We start from the raw sequence: 16,754 nt of genomic DNA, 5'->3' as shown, positions 1-16,754 counted from the left end.
ACACTCGGCAATAGTTTTCTGATTGTTAAAAATATAGTTAACTTAAAATGTGGTATTTGTTCGATGTTTTCTTATATTTATTATGTCTTTGCTTAGCGCAGTCCAGCTTTTGGGGCATTATTATTAATAGTTTTCACTACATTTTGCTAATATCCGTCCCATATATAAATTCCATTGAGGCCTGAGACCACACTTAAGTTAATATTAAAGAAAAAATATAAAAAGTACATGTTTTAATATTTTTCTTGTTTTTTATAAGACATATGCATTCCTTAGCAGCTATGTCTAATTTATAAATAGCGCTCAAAAGTTTTTATATTTTTTGTTGATGTTTGAATGTCTTATGTTGATCGTGGTTGTTCCATATAACGCTACCCTTTCTTAATACATGCCGACATTCAAAACGAAATTTGTTAAAAAACATTTGATAAAAAAAAAAAATAAAATATATTGTAAAAAACTAATATTATATATAAGCTTTATCTAATATTTCAATATACTATAAACAATTTTCAGAAATATTTACATATAGCTACAAACTGTTTATTTTGCGTCCCTATTAAAAAATATCTTGGAGGTTGCACTGCAGTTAAAATTATAAAGAAAATATATGAAATTTTGTTTATTAAGCAACCAACAGATTCATTAGCCCAGTTAATATTTTTTTATGCTGCATTTAGTATTTTTTTTTATTTTTTCTGTTTGAAAGTCTTGACCATCGGTACCGCACAGCAGCTGTCACATAAAAAACCCCGGGAACTCAAATCAAAAGACAATTTCCGACTACTATTAAATTTTATCAAGGCAGTACAAATTGGAAAAATGAATTAACAATTATTCAATTCGCTTAAAAAAACGGGACGGAAAATAATTTTCTTTAATTTTATGTTAAAGCCTCCAAATTAGTATCCCATTGAATGTAATTTGTGGTCCTGAAAAGGACCGATTTGTACAAATTATGTAAGCGCACTGGCAGCCAGTTGAAGCCGTCTCGACTTAAGCACGCTCGCCGCGAATGCGACGGGCCAACTGGATGTCCTTGGGCATGATGGTGACACGCTTGGCATGAATGGCACACAAGTTGGTATCTTCAAAGAGGCCTACTAGATAGGCCTCGCTAGCTTCCTGCAGAGCCATCACCGCCGAGCTCTGGAATCGCAGGTCAGTCTTGAAGTCCTGAGCGATTTCACGCACCAGACGCTGGAAAGGCAGCTTGCGGATCAGCAGCTCGGTACTCTTCTGGTATCGACGGATCTCACGCAGGGCAACAGTTCCAGGGCGGTACCGATGAGGCTTCTTCACGCCTCCGGTGGCGGGAGCGCTCTTGCGAGCGGCCTTAGTAGCCAGTTGCTTACGTGGCGCCTTGCCACCAGTCGATTTGCGAGCGGTTTGCTTGGTACGGGCCATTTTCGAATTCACTGCTGTTCACGTTCACTTCACGTTTCAAAACACAATAAACGATAGCCGCATTTGCTACCTCCTTATATAGCAAAACGGGGAGGGTTGAAAAGAGAGGGAAGCAGAGTCCATCTCAGTTGTCGAGCGGAGAGCGAGACGAACATATCTTTCGGACTCGCTCGTGTTTCTGGGGGTTTAGGTATAAATATGAGCTCGTCGAAAATTTGGAAATAGTTCTTCAGTGACTTTCGTACCGTGCAGTGTGTTAACAGTAGAGAAGAGAAGTGAAATATGACTGGTCGTGGTAAAGGAGGCAAAGGCTTGGGAAAAGGAGGCGCCAAGCGTCACCGCAAAGTGCTGCGTGACAACATCCAGGGTATCACGAAGCCAGCTATCCGCCGTTTGGCTCGTCGTGGCGGTGTAAAACGCATCTCCGGACTTATATACGAGGAAACACGAGGCGTTCTGAAGGTGTTCTTGGAGAACGTTATCCGTGATGCCGTCACCTACACCGAACACGCCAAGAGGAAGACCGTCACCGCCATGGACGTTGTGTACGCACTGAAGAGGCAAGGCCGCACCCTGTACGGCTTCGGCGGTTAAAAAACTAGTACAGCTTGTACTTTTTCAGCAATCGGTCCTTTTCAGGACCACCATTTAAATTTCCAAAGAGACACATTTTCCAATAATGCTTTGATTCGAAAGTTGATGCTTCATAAATAATATATGTTTATTGAACCAAAATGAAATTTGAAATGAAAGTGGTTCAGGTAGATACACATCTATTTTGTACAGGCTGTGCCGCAGATACAGCATTGACGGAAATTCGCCATTTTGCGATGAACCTCTTAGGTCTTATTTCTGGCCGACTGCTATAGGACCAACGCTTATACAAAATCGACATCTGTTTCCCACACGTCCTTATACTTATTGTTTTAATAATATGGTATTAGTATTGAAAATTCTTCAATTCTTTGGTAACACCTTGGTCGTCCTGAAAAGGACGGTTGGGTTTGTTTTTTATGTACAAGTATGTATCAAACGTTTAAGCCTTCTTCTCGGTCTTTTTGGGCAACAGAACAGCCTGTATGTTGGGCAACACTCCACCCTGGGCAATGGTGACGCCGGAGAGCAGCTTGTTCAACTCCTCGTCGTTGCGGATGGCCAGCTGCAGATGACGCGGGATAATCCTAGTCTTCTTGTTGTCACGAGCAGCATTGCCAGCCAACTCGAGAACCTCAGCGGCCAGATATTCCATCACAGCAGCCAGGTAAACTGGAGCGCCGGCACCAACTCGCTCGGCATAGTTGCCCTTGCGGAGCAGACGGTGAATACGGCCTACTGGGAACTGAAGACCGGCACGGTTGGAGCGGGACTTCGCCTTTCCCTTCACTTTGCCACCTTTTCCACGACCAGACATTTTGCTTTACGAGTATTTCACTTAGTTCACTTTACACACTAAAAACGAATGCTCGACGAGCCCCGGGTAGCCACATATTTATACTTTTCCGTCTGCCTGCGCGTTCAGTTAGGGGTGGGTGCCCCAGACCTGAAAACATTTCGTCGAAGTCAATGAGCATAATGAACAGCTTTGTGAATGATATCTTCGAACGCATTGCTGCCGAGGCTTCTCGTCTGGCTCACTACAACAAGCGCTCGACTATCACCAGTCGGGAGATCCAAACGGCTGTTCGCCTACTTCTGCCCGGAGAGTTGGCGAAGCACGCCGTCAGTGAGGGAACCAAGGCTGTCACCAAGTACACCAGCTCCAAGTAATTTTCTCCTGCTGCGTATGGGGAGGAAGATCCAAAAAGGCCCTTTTCAGGGCCACAACATATTTAACCAAAGAAACTAAATTTTCAGCTTGCCGTTTGCCAATAAAATGCGTGATAAAAGTTCAATTTGTGTTTTTTTCTGAAGAACTTTGGAGCCATATATACTTTCCATTTAGATACTCTGGTAAAGCAGCTAAAATTAATGCGGCTACAAGGGTACACTTATAATTATTTGTATTAAGACACAAGTTATGACATATTCTTATTACATATTTCTTTTTTAATCATAAACTAATCGAGTCCAATCAAATGTGGAAAAATGCGAATGGCCATAAAATAATCGGATAAGTGAATTGAAAGTTTCTTTCTCCTGTAAACGAACGTTGTAGCCCTGAAAAGGGCTTGTTTAAATTTCAGATTTCAAAATCTAAAATTACGATTGCGAGCATGTACCAGGTACTGTACTTTTTCACAATTTACTTCTTGGCAGCCGTAGTCTTGGCTTTCGGTTTCTTAGCGGTAGCAGGCGCCGCTGCTTTCTTCACCGCCTTTTTGGGCTTAGCAGAGGCCGCTGGCTTGGCCTTTGCTGCTTTTGCTGCCTTCGGCTTCACTGCGGTCGACTTGGCCTTCGCTGCTGCTGGCTTCGCCTTCACGGTTCCAGTTTTCTTTGCATCCTTGGCCTTCGCCTTCTCTGTTTTCTTCTTCTCTGCGGTCTTTTTGGTGGCCACAGCCTTCTTAGCCTTGGGCTTCTTGTCGGTAGCTGCGGCGGCAACTTTCTTGGCGGTGGCTCCGGTCTTTTTGACGGCTACCTTCTTGCTTTTCACCTTCTTCTCAGCAGACGCAGGCTTCGGCTTCGGATCCTTCTTGGCGGAGGCCGACAGTTTGAATGAACCAGACGCGCCTTTTCCCTTTGTTTGGATCAACTTTCCATTGACCACGGCAGATTTCAAGTATTTCTTTATGAATGGAGCCAGCTTCTGGGCATCGCATTTGTAGGTGGCGGTGATGTATTTCTTGATTGCCAGAAGAGATGAGCCACCTCGTTCCTTCAAATTCTTGATAGAAGCGTCCACCATTTGTTGAGTTGGCGGATGCGATGGCGGGGCAGCGGCCTTCTTTGCTTTTAAGGCAGCGGAACCAGATGCCTTTTTGGTGGCCAGCTTCTTCTCAACTGGCGCTGGGGGAGCAGCCACTGGGGAAGCGGACGTTGCAACTGCAGAATCAGACATTTTTTTTCACTAAACTACACTTTTTTGTATAGAAAACGGAGCGCGCGCTTGTGACCAACCTCCTTCGTTCGAATGAGAATCGAGGAGGAGAGCACTTCAACTGTGAGTCTGGCATCAGTCATTTGCTCTGCTAATTTTTGCTTGAAGTGCAAACTTATTTTCTTATTTTCAGGGCTTAAGATACTAAAACTAAATAATTTTTTTATCGTTTTACATTCAAAAACGATAAATTAAGAAGGTAATGTGCTAGAAATGTTATGTTCTTGTTTTTGTAACCTTTTATAGCCGTATCAACTTCAAGATTGACATTCGTAACATGAATAATTACTTTAAAAAAACATTTTAAAATAAGATTTCTAGAAATATTTTGTAACTTGCTAAGGAAAAATGAAGTTTGAACATTTTACTTTAAGTAATACTACAAGTCTTTATACTTATTATTACTTGAGGTATTTTTTTATTTGTTTCAAGTTGTCCCTTGGCTACATGCAAAATTGGCTGTGAGAACACACTCGGCAATAGTTTTCTGATTGTTAAAAATATAGTTAACTTAAAATGTGGTATTTGTTCGATGTTTTCTTATATTTATTATGTCTTTGCTTAGCGCAGTCCAGCTTTTGGGGCATTATTATTAATAGTTTTCACTACATTTTGCTAATATCCGTCCCATATATAAATTCCATTGAGGCCTGAGACCACACTTAAGTTAATATTAAAGAAAAAATATAAAAAGTACATGTTTTAATATTTTTCTTGTTTTTTATAAGACATATGCATTCCTTAGCAGCTATGTCTAATTTATAAATAGCGCTCAAAAGTTTTTATATTTTTTGTTGATGTTTGAATGTCTTATGTTGATCGTGGTTGTTCCATATAACGCTACCCTTTCTCAATACATGCCGACATTCAAAACGAAATTTGTTAAAAAACATTTGATAAAAAAAAAAAATAAAATATATTGTAAAAAACTAATATTATATATAAGCTTTATCTAATATTTCAATATACTATAAACAATTTTCAGAAATATTTACATATAGCTACAAACTGTTTATTTTGCGTCCCTATTAAAAAATATCTTGGAGGTTGCACTGCAGTTAAAATTATAAAGAAAATATATGAAATTTTGTTTATTAAGCAACCAATAGATTCATTAGCCCAGTTAATATTTTTTTATGCTGCATTTAGTATTTTTTTTTATTTTTTCTGTTTGAAAGTCTTGACCATCGGTACCGCACAGCAGCTGTCACATAAAAAACCCCGGGAACTCAAATCAAAAGACAATTTCCGACTACTATTACATTTTATCAAGGCAGTACAAATTGGAAAAATGAATTAACAATTATTCAATTCGCTTAAAAAAACGGGACGGAAAATAATTTTCTTTAATTTTATGTTAAAGCCTCCAGATAAAATTAGTATCCCATTGAATGTAATTTGTGGTCCTGAAAAGGACCGATTTGTACAAATTATGTAAGCGCACTGGGAGCCAGTTGAAGCCATCTCGACTTAAGCACGCTCGCCGCGAATGCGACGGGCCAACTGGATGTCCTTGGGCATGATGGTGACACGCTTGGCATGAATGGCACACAAGTTGGTATCTTCAAAGAGGCCTACTAGATAGGCCTCGCTAGCTTCCTGCAGAGCCATCACCGCCGAGCTCTGGAATCGCAGGTCAGTCTTGAAGTCCTGAGCGATTTCACGCACCAGACGCTGGAAAGGCAGCTTGCGGATCAGCAGCTCGGTACTCTTCTGGTATCGACGGATCTCACGCAGGGCAACAGTTCCAGGGCGGTACCGATGAGGCTTCTTCACGCCTCCGGTGGCGGGAGCGCTCTTGCGAGCGGCCTTAGTAGCCAGTTGCTTACGTGGCGCCTTGCCACCAGTCGATTTGCGAGCGGTTTGCTTGGTACGGGCCATTTTCGAATTCACTGCTGTTCACGTTCACTTCACGTTTCAAAACACAATAAACGATAGCCGCATTTGCTACCTCCTTATATAGCAAAACGGGGAGGGTTGAAAAGAGAGGGAAGCAGAGTCCATCTCAGTTGTCGAGCGGAGAGCGAGACGAACATATCTTTCGGACTCGCTCGTGTTTCTGGGGGTTTAGGTATAAATATGAGCTCGTCGAAAATTTGGAAATAGTTCTTCAGTGACTTTCGTACCGTGCAGTGTGTTAACAGTAGAGAAGAGAAGTGAAATATGACTGGTCGTGGTAAAGGAGGCAAAGGCTTGGGAAAAGGAGGCGCCAAGCGTCACCGCAAAGTGCTGCGTGACAACATCCAGGGTATCACGAAGCCAGCTATCCGCCGTTTGGCTCGTCGTGGCGGTGTAAAACGCATCTCCGGACTTATATACGAGGAAACACGAGGCGTTCTGAAGGTGTTCTTGGAGAACGTTATCCGTGATGCCGTCACCTACACCGAACACGCCAAGAGGAAGACCGTCACCGCCATGGACGTTGTGTACGCACTGAAGAGGCAAGGCCGCACCCTGTACGGCTTCGGCGGTTAAAAAACTAGTACAGCTTGTACTTTTTCAGCAATCGGTCCTTTTCAGGACCACCATTTAAATTTCCAAAGAGACACATTTTCCAATAATGCTTTGATTCGAAAGTTGATGCTTCATAAATAATATATGTTTATTGAACCAAAATGAAATTTGAAATGAAAGTGGTTCAGGTAGATACACATCTATTTTGTACAGGCTGTGCCGCAGATACAGCATTGACGGAAATTCGCCATTTTGCGATGAACCTCTTAGGTCTTATTTCTGGCCGACTGCTATAGGACCAACGCTTATACAAAATCGACATCTGTTTCCCACACGTCCTTATACTTATTGTTTTAATAATATGGTATTAGTATTGAAAATTCTTCAATTCTTTGGTAACACCTTGGTCGTCCTGAAAAGGACGGTTGGGTTTGTTTTTTATGTACAAGTATGTATCAAACGTTTAAGCCTTCTTCTCGGTCTTTTTGGGCAACAGAACAGCCTGTATGTTGGGCAACACTCCACCCTGGGCAATGGTGACGCCGGAGAGCAGCTTGTTCAACTCCTCGTCGTTGCGGATGGCCAGCTGCAGATGACGCGGGATAATCCTAGTCTTCTTGTTGTCACGAGCAGCATTGCCAGCCAACTCGAGAACCTCAGCGGCCAGATATTCCATCACAGCAGCCAGGTAAACTGGAGCGCCGGCACCAACTCGCTCGGCATAGTTGCCCTTGCGGAGCAGACGGTGAATACGGCCCACTGGGAACTGAAGACCGGCACGGTTGGAGCGGGACTTCGCCTTTCCCTTCACTTTGCCACCTTTTCCACGACCAGACATTTTGCTTTACGGGTATTTCACTTAGTTCACTTTACACACTAAAAACGAATGCTCGACGAGCCCCGGGTAGCCACATATTTATACTTTTCCGTCTGCCTGCGCGTTCAGTTAGGGGTGGGTGCCCCAGACCTGAAAACATGGCTCGAGAAAAAGTATAAAGTTGAACGCGCTTGGGCACCATTATGATCAGTGAGTTGTGTTTGTGAAATCATAAGTGAAGTGAATAATGCCGCCGAAAACTAGTGGAAAGGCAGCCAAGAAGGCTGGCAAAGCCCAGAAGAACATCACCAAGAGCGACAAGAAGAAGAAGCGCAAGAGGAAGGAGAGCTACGCCATCTACATTTACAAGGTCCTGAAGCAGGTCCACCCCGACACGGGCATTTCGTCGAAGGCGATGAGCATCATGAACAGCTTTGTGAATGATATCTTCGAACGCATTGCTGCCGAGGCTTCTCGTCTGGCTCACTACAACAAGCGCTCGACTATCACCAGTCGGGAGATCCAAACGGCTGTTCGCCTACTTCTGCCCGGAGAGTTGGCGAAGCACGCCGTCAGTGAGGGAACCAAGGCTGTCACCAAGTACACCAGCTCCAAGTAATTTTCTCCTGCTGCGTATGGGGAGGAAGATCCAAAAAGGCCCTTTTCAGGGCCACAACATATTTAACCAAAGAAACTAAATTTTCAGCTTGCCGTTTGCCAATAAAATGCGTGATAAAAATTCAATTTATGTTTTTTTCTGAAGAACTTTGGAGCCATATATACTTTCCATTTAGATACTCTGGTAAAGCAGCTAAAATTAATGCGGCTACAAGGGTACACTTATAATTATTTGTATTAAGACACAAGTTATGACATATTCTTATTACATATTTCTTTTTTAATCATAAACTAATCGAGTCCAATCAAATGTGGAAAAATGCGAATGGCCATAAAATAATCGGATAAGTGAATTGAAAGTTTCTTTCTCCTGTAAACGAACGTTGTAGCCCTGAAAAGGGCTTGTTTAAATTTCAGATTTCAAAATCTAAAATTACGATTGCGAGCATGTACCAGGTACTGTACTTTTTCACAATTTACTTCTTGGCAGCCGTAGTCTTGGCTTTCGGTTTCTTAGCGGTAGCAGGCGCCGCTGCTTTCTTCACCGCCTTTTTGGGCTTAGCAGAGGCCGCTGGCTTGGCCTTTGCTGCTTTTGCTGCCTTCGGCTTCACTGCGGTCGACTTGGCCTTCGCTGCTGCTGGCTTCGCCTTCACGGTTCCAGTTTTCTTTGCATCCTTGGCCTTCGCCTTCTCTGTTTTCTTCTTCTCTGCGGTCTTTTTGGTGGCCACAGCCTTCTTAGCCTTGGGCTTCTTGTCGGTAGCTGCGGCGGCAACTTTCTTGGCGGTGGCTCCGGTCTTTTTGACGGCTACCTTCTTGCTTTTCACCTTCTTCTCAGCAGACGCAGGCTTCGGCTTCGGATCCTTCTTGGCGGAGGCCGACAGTTTGAATGAACCAGACGCGCCTTTTCCCTTTGTTTGGATCAACTTTCCATTGACCACGGCAGATTTCAAGTATTTCTTTATGAATGGAGCCAGCTTCTGGGCATCGCATTTGTAGGTGGCGGTGATGTATTTCTTGATTGCCAGAAGAGATGAGCCACCTCGTTCCTTCAAATTCTTGATAGAAGCGTCCACCATTTGTTGAGTTGGCGGATGCGATGGCGGGGCAGCGGCCTTCTTTGCTTTTAAGGCAGCGGAACCAGATGCCTTTTTGGTGGCCAGCTTCTTCTCAACTGGCGCTGGGGGAGCAGCCACTGGGGAAGCGGACGTTGCAACTGCAGAATCAGACATTTTTTTTCACTAAACTACACTTTTTTGTATAGAAAACGGAGCGCGCGCTTGTGACCAACCTCCTTCGTTCGAATGAGAATCGAGGAGGAGAGCACTTCAACTGTGAGTCTGGCATCAGTCATTTGCTCTGCTAATTTTTGCTTGAAGTGCAAACTTATTTTCTTATTTTCAGGGCTTAAGATACTAAAACTAAATAATTTTTTTATCGTTTTACATTCAAAAACGATAAATTAAGAAGGTAATGTGCTAGAAATGTTATGTTCTTGTTTTTGTAACCTTTTATAGCCGTATCAACTTCAAGATTGACATTCGTAACATGAATAATTACTTTAAAAAAACATTTTAAAATAAGATTTCTAGAAATATTTTGTAACTTGCTAAGGAAAAATGAAGTTTGAACATTTTACTTTAAGTAATACTACAAGTCTTTATACTTATTATTACTTGAGGTATTTTTTTATTTGTTTCAAGTTGTCCCTTGGCTACATGCAAAATTGGCTGTGAGAACACACTCGGCAATAGTTTTCTGATTGTTAAAAATATAGTTAACTTAAAATGTGGTATTTGTTCGATGTTTTCTTATATTTATTATGTCTTTGCTTAGCGCAGTCCAGCTTTTGGGGCATTATTATTAATAGTTTTCACTACATTTTGCTAATATCCGTCCCATATATAAATTCCATTGAGGCCTGAGACCACACTTAAGTTAATATTAAAGAAAAATATAAAAAGTACATGTTTTAATATTTTTCTTGTTTTTTATAAGACATATGCATTCCTTAGCAGCTATGTCTAATTTATAAATAGCGCTCAAAAGTTTTTATATTTTTTGTTGATGTTTGAATGTCTTATGTTGATCGTGGTTGTTCCATATAACGCTACCCTTTCTCAATACATGCCGACATTCAAAACGAAATTTGTTAAAAAACATTTGATAAAAAAAAAAAATAAAATATATTGTAAAAAACTAATATTATATATAAGCTTTATCTAATATTTCAATATACTATAAACAATTTTCAGAAATATTTACATATAGCTACAAACTGTTTATTTTGCGTCCCTATTAAAAAATATCTTGGAGGTTGCACTGCAGTTAAAATTATAAAGAAAATATATGAAATTTTGTTTATTAAGCAACCAATAGATTCATTAGCCCAGTTAATATTTTTTTATGCTGCATTTAGTATTTTTTTTTATTTTTTCTGTTTGAAAGTCTTGACCATCGGTACCGCACAGCAGCTGTCACATAAAAAACCCCGGGAACTCAAATCAAAAGACAATTTCCGACTACTATTACATTTTATCAAGGCAGTACAAATTGGAAAAATGAATTAACAATTATTCAATTCGCTTAAAAAAACGGGACGGAAAATAATTTTCTTTAATTTTATGTTAAAGCCTCCAGATAAAATTAGTATCCCATTGAATGTAATTTGTGGTCCTGAAAAGGACCGATTTGTACAAATTATGTAAGCGCACTGGGAGCCAGTTGAAGCCATCTCGACTTAAGCACGCTCGCCGCGAATGCGACGGGCCAACTGGATGTCCTTGGGCATGATGGTGACACGCTTGGCATGAATGGCACACAAGTTGGTATCTTCAAAGAGGCCTACTAGATAGGCCTCGCTAGCTTCCTGCAGAGCCATCACCGCCGAGCTCTGGAATCGCAGGTCAGTCTTGAAGTCCTGAGCGATTTCACGCACCAGACGCTGGAAAGGCAGCTTGCGGATCAGCAGCTCGGTACTCTTCTGGTATCGACGGATCTCACGCAGGGCAACAGTTCCAGGGCGGTACCGATGAGGCTTCTTCACGCCTCCGGTGGCGGGAGCGCTCTTGCGAGCGGCCTTAGTAGCCAGTTGCTTACGTGGCGCCTTGCCACCAGTCGATTTGCGAGCGGTTTGCTTGGTACGGGCCATTTTCGAATTCACTGCTGTTCACGTTCACTTCACGTTTCAAAACACAATAAACGATAGCCGCATTTGCTACCTCCTTATATAGCAAAACGGGGAGGGTTGAAAAGAGAGGGAAGCAGAGTCCATCTCAGTTGTCGAGCGGAGAGCGAGACGAACATATCTTTCGGACTCGCTCGTGTTTCTGGGGGTTTAGGTATAAATATGAGCTCGTCGAAAATTTGGAAATAGTTCTTCAGTGACTTTCGTACCGTGCAGTGTGTTAACAGTAGAGAAGAGAAGTGAAATATGACTGGTCGTGGTAAAGGAGGCAAAGGCTTGGGAAAAGGAGGCGCCAAGCGTCACCGCAAAGTGCTGCGTGACAACATCCAGGGTATCACGAAGCCAGCTATCCGCCGTTTGGCTCGTCGTGGCGGTGTAAAACGCATCTCCGGACTTATATACGAGGAAACACGAGGCGTTCTGAAGGTGTTCTTGGAGAACGTTATCCGTGATGCCGTCACCTACACCGAACACGCCAAGAGGAAGACCGTCACCGCCATGGACGTTGTGTACGCACTGAAGAGGCAAGGCCGCACCCTGTACGGCTTCGGCGGTTAAAAAACTAGTACAGCTTGTACTTTTTCAGCAATCGGTCCTTTTCAGGACCACCATTTAAATTTCCAAAGAGACACATTTTCCAATAATAAAGCATTATTCGAAAGTTGATGCTTCATAAATAATATATGTTTATTGAACCAAAATGAAATTTGAAATGAAAGTGGTTCAGGTAGATACACATCTATTTTGTACAGGCTGTGCCGCAGATACAGCATTGACGGAAATTCGCCATTTTGCGATGAACCTCTTAGGTCTTATTTCTGGCCGACTGCTATAGGACCAACGCTTATACAAAATCGACATCTGTTTCCCACACGTCCTTATACTTATTGTTTTAATAATATGGTATTAGTATTGAAAATTCTTCAATTCTTTGGTAACACCTTGGTCGTCCTGAAAAGGACGGTTGGGTTTGTTTTTTATGTACAAGTATGTATCAAACGTTTAAGCCTTCTTCTCGGTCTTTTTGGGCAACAGAACAGCCTGTATGTTGGGCAACACTCCACCCTGGGCAATGGTGACGCCGGAGAGCAGCTTGTTCAACTCCTCGTCGTTGCGGATGGCCAGCTGCAGATGACGCGGGATAATCCTAGTCTTCTTGTTGTCACGAGCAGCATTGCCAGCCAACTCGAGAACCTCAGCGGCCAGATATTCCATCACAGCAGCCAGGTAAACTGGAGCGCCGGCACCAACTCGCTCGGCATAGTTGCCCTTGCGGAGCAGACGGTGAATACGGCCTACTGGGAACTGAAGACCGGCACGGTTGGAGCGGGACTTCGCCTTTCCCTTCACTTTGCCACCTTTTCCACGACCAGACATTTTGCTTTACGAGTATTTCACTTAGTTCACTTTACACACTAAAAACGAATGCTCGACGAGCCCCGGGTAGCCACATATTTATACTTTTCCGTCTGCCTGCGCGTTCAGTTAGGGGTGGGTGCCCCAGACCTGAAAACATTTCGTCGAAGTCAATGAGCATAATGAACAGCTTTGTGAATGATATCTTCGAACGCATTGCTGCCGAGGCTTCTCGTCTGGCTCACTACAACAAGCGCTCGACTATCACCAGTCGGGAGATCCAAACGGCTGTTCGCCTACTTCTGCCCGGAGAGTTGGCGAAGCACGCCGTCAGTGAGGGAACCAAGGCTGTCACCAAGTACACCAGCTCCAAGTAATTTTCTCCTGCTGCGTATGGGGAGGAAGATCCAAAAAGGCCCTTTTCAGGGCCACAACATATTTAACCAAAGAAACTAAATTTTCAGCTTGCCGTTTGCCAATAAAATGCGTGATAAAAATTCAATTTATGTTTTTTTCTGAAGAACTTTGGAGCCATATATACTTTCCATTTAGATACTCTGGTAAAGCAGCTAAAATTAATGCGGCTACAAGGGTACACTTATAATTATTTGTATTAAGACACAAGTTATGACATATTCTTATTACATATTTCTTTTTTAATCATAAACTAATCGAGTCCAATCAAATGTGGAAAAATGCGAATGGCCATAAAATAATCGGATAAGTGAATTGAAAGTTTCTTTCTCCTGTAAACGAACGTTGTAGCCCTGAAAAGGGCTTGTTTAAATTTCAGATTTCAAAATCTAAAATTACGATTGCGAGCATGTACCAGGTACTGTACTTTTTCACAATTTACTTCTTGGCAGCCGTAGTCTTGGCTTTCGGTTTCTTAGCGGTAGCAGGCGCCGCTGCTTTCTTCACCGCCTTTTTGGGCTTAGCAGAGGCCGCTGGCTTGGCCTTTGCTGCTTTTGCTGCCTTCGGCTTCACTGCGGTCGACTTGGCCTTCGCTGCTGCTGGCTTCGCCTTCACGGTTCCAGTTTTCTTTGCATCCTTGGCCTTCGCCTTCTCTGTTTTCTTCTTCTCTGCGGTCTTTTTGGTGGCCACAGCCTTCTTAGCCTTGGGCTTCTTGTCGGTAGCTGCGGCGGCAACTTTCTTGGCGGTGGCTCCGGTCTTTTTGACGGCTACCTTCTTGCTTTTCACCTTCTTCTCAGCAGACGCAGGCTTCGGCTTCGGATCCTTCTTGGCGGAGGCCGACAGTTTGAATGAACCAGACGCGCCTTTTCCCTTTGTTTGGATCAACTTTCCATTGACCACGGCAGATTTCAAGTATTTCTTTATGAATGGAGCCAGCTTCTGGGCATCGCATTTGTAGGTGGCGGTGATGTATTTCTTGATTGCCAGAAGAGATGAGCCACCTCGTTCCTTCAAATTCTTGATAGAAGCGTCCACCATTTGTTGAGTTGGCGGATGCGATGGCGGGGCAGCGGCCTTCTTTGCTTTTAAGGCAGCGGAACCAGATGCCTTTTTGGTGGCCAGCTTCTTCTCAACTGGCGCTGGGGGAGCAGCCACTGGGGAAGCGGACGTTGCAACTGCAGAATCAGACATTTTTTTTCACTAAACTACACTTTTTTGTATAGAAAACGGAGCGCGCGCTTGTGACCAACCTCCTTCGTTCGAATGAGAATCGAGGAGGAGAGCACTTCAACTGTGAGTCTGGCATCAGTCATTTGCTCTGCTAATTTTTGCTTGAAGTGCAAACTTATTTTCTTATTTTCAGGGCTTAAGATACTAAAACTAAATAATTTTTTTATCGTTTTACATTCAAAAACGATAAATTAAGAAGGTAATGTGCTAGAAATGTTATGTTCTTGTTTTTGTAACCTTTTATAGCCGTATCAACTTCAAGATTGACATTCGTAACATGAATAATTACTTTAAAAAAACATTTTAAAATAAGATTTCTAGAAATATTTTGTAACTTGCTAAGGAAAAATGAAGTTTGAACATTTTACTTTAAGTAATACTACAAGTCTTTATACTTATTATTACTTGAGGTATTTTTTTATTTGTTTCAAGTTGTCCCTTGGCTACATGCAAAATTGGCTGTGAGAACACACTCGGCAATAGTTTTCTGATTGTTAAAAATATAGTTAACTTAAAATGTGGTATTTGTTCGATGTTTTCTTATATTTATTATGTCTTAGCTTAGCGCAGTCCAGCTTTTGGGGCATTATTATTAATAGTTTTCACTACATTTTGCTAATATCCGTCCCATATATAAATTCCATTGAGGCCTGAGACCACACTTAAGTTAATATTAAAGAAAAAATATAAAAAGTACATGTTTTAATATTTTTCTTGTTTTTTATAAGACGTTATGCATTCCTTAGCAGCTATGTCTAATTTATAAATAGCGCTCAAAAGTTTTTATATTTTTTGTTGATGTTTGAATGTCTTATGTTGATCGTGGTTGTTCCATATAACGCTACCCTTTCTCAATACATGCCGACATTCAAAACGAAATTTGTTAAAAAACATTTGATAAAAAAAAAAATAAAATATATTGTAAAAAACTAATATTATATATTAGCTTTATCTAATATTTCAAAATACTCTAAACAATTTTCAGAAATATATACATATAGCTACAAACTGTTTATTTTGCGTCCCTATTAAAAAATATCTTGGAGGTTGCACTGCAGTTAAAATTATAAAGAAAATATATGAAATTTTGTTTATTAAACAACCAACAGATTCATTAGCCCAGTTAATATTTTTTTATGCTGCATTTAGTATTTTTTTTTATTTTTTCTGTTTGAAAGTCTTGACCATCGGTACCGCACAGCAGCTGTCACATAAAAAACCCCGGGAACTCAAATCAAAAGACAATTTCCGACTACTATTAAATTTATCAAGGCAGTACAAATTGGAAAAAATGAATTAACAATTATTCAATTCACTTAAAAAAACGGGACGGAAAATAATTTTTCTTTATTTTTATGTTAAAGCCTCCAGATAAAATTAGTATCTCATTGAATTAATTTGTGGTCCTGAAAAGGACCGATTTGTACAAATTATGTTAGCGCACTGGCAGCCAGTTGAAGCCGTCTCGACCTAAGCACGCTCGCCGCGAATGCGACGGGCCAACTGGATGTCCTTGGGCATGATGGTGACACGCTTGGCATGAATGGCACACAAGTTGGTATCTTCAAAGAGGCCTACTAGATAGGCCTCGCTAGCTTCCTGCAGAGCCATCACCGCCGAGCTCTGGAATCGCAGGTCAGTCTTGAAGTCCTGAGCGATTTCACGCACCAGACGCTGGAAAGGCAGCTTGCGGATCAGCAGCTCGGTACTCTTCTGGTATCGACGGATCTCACGCAGGGCAACAGTTCCAGGGCGGTACCGATGAGGCTTCTTCACGCCTCCGGTGGCGGGAGCGCTCTTGCGAGCGGCCTTAGTAGCCAGTTGCTTACGTGGCGCCTTGCCACCAGTCGATTTGCGAGCGGTTTGCTTGGTACGGGCCATTTTCGAATTCACTGCTGTTCACGTTCACTTCACGTTTCAAAACACAATAAACGATAGCCGCATTTGCTACCTCCTTATATAGCAAAACGGGGAGGGTTGAAAAGAGAGGGAAGCAGAGTCCATCTCAGTTGTCGAGCGGAGAGCGAGACGAACATATCTTTCGGACTCGCTCGTGTTTCTGGGGGTTTAGGTATAAATATGAGCTCGTCGAAAATTTGGAAATAGTTCTTCAGTGACTTTCGTACCGTGCAGTGTGTTAACAGTAGAGAAGAGAAGTGAAATATGACTGGTCGTGGTAAAGGAGGCAAAGGCTTGGGAAAAGGAGGCGCCAAGCGTCACCGCAAAGTGCTGCGTGACAA

General features: G+C 42.2%; 2 protein-coding genes across 2 annotated transcripts; both read right to left on the bottom strand.

Annotated features, from left to right (window-relative positions):
* Positions 1–930: 930 nt before the first annotated feature.
* LOC127010742 (uncharacterized) lies at positions 931–6,389 on the bottom strand. Its single transcript, XM_050885418.1, has 2 exons — positions 5,915–6,389; positions 931–1,413 (listed from the first exon to the last, which is right to left on the bottom strand). Exons 1-2 carry the CDS (start codon positions 6,320–6,322, stop codon positions 997–999), a joined length of 825 nt encoding a protein of 274 aa, XP_050741375.1. The 5' UTR covers positions 6,323–6,389; the 3' UTR covers positions 931–996.
* Positions 6,390–10,848: 4,459 nt separating this feature from the next.
* On the bottom strand, positions 10,849–16,462 carry LOC127010741 (uncharacterized). Its single transcript, XM_050885417.1, has 2 exons — positions 16,036–16,462; positions 10,849–11,484 (listed from the first exon to the last, which is right to left on the bottom strand). The coding sequence occupies exons 1-2, from the start codon at positions 16,393–16,395 to the stop codon at positions 11,068–11,070; spliced, it is 777 nt and encodes a 258-aa protein (XP_050741374.1). The 5' UTR covers positions 16,396–16,462; the 3' UTR covers positions 10,849–11,067.
* Positions 16,463–16,754: the final 292 nt, after the last annotated feature.

The sequence above is a fragment of the Drosophila biarmipes genome, chromosome 2L (genome assembly GCF_025231255.1).
Source record: "Drosophila biarmipes strain raj3 chromosome 2L, RU_DBia_V1.1, whole genome shotgun sequence".
Classification (NCBI taxonomy): Eukaryota; Metazoa; Arthropoda; class Insecta; order Diptera; family Drosophilidae; genus Drosophila; species Drosophila biarmipes.
The sequence above is the reverse complement of the archived record's forward strand: the minus strand, read 5'-3'. Positions and strand labels throughout refer to the sequence as shown.

Bases quoted from the DNA above. Each gene is read 5' to 3' on its own strand.
- LOC127010741 (XM_050885417.1), bottom strand. From the start codon at position 16,395: ATGGCCCGTACCAAGCAAACCGCTCGCAAATCGACTGGTGGCAAGGCG. The intron at 11,485-16,035 runs ATGCCCAAGGAC...ACAGCAGTGAAT, and splicing joins ATGCCAAGCGTGTCACCATC to TCGAAAATGGCCCGTACCAA.
- LOC127010742 (XM_050885418.1), bottom strand. From the start codon at position 6,322: ATGGCCCGTACCAAGCAAACCGCTCGCAAATCGACTGGTGGCAAGGCG. The intron at 1,414-5,914 runs TAAGTCGAGATG...ACAGCAGTGAAT, and splicing joins GCATTCGCGGCGAGCGTGCT to TCGAAAATGGCCCGTACCAA.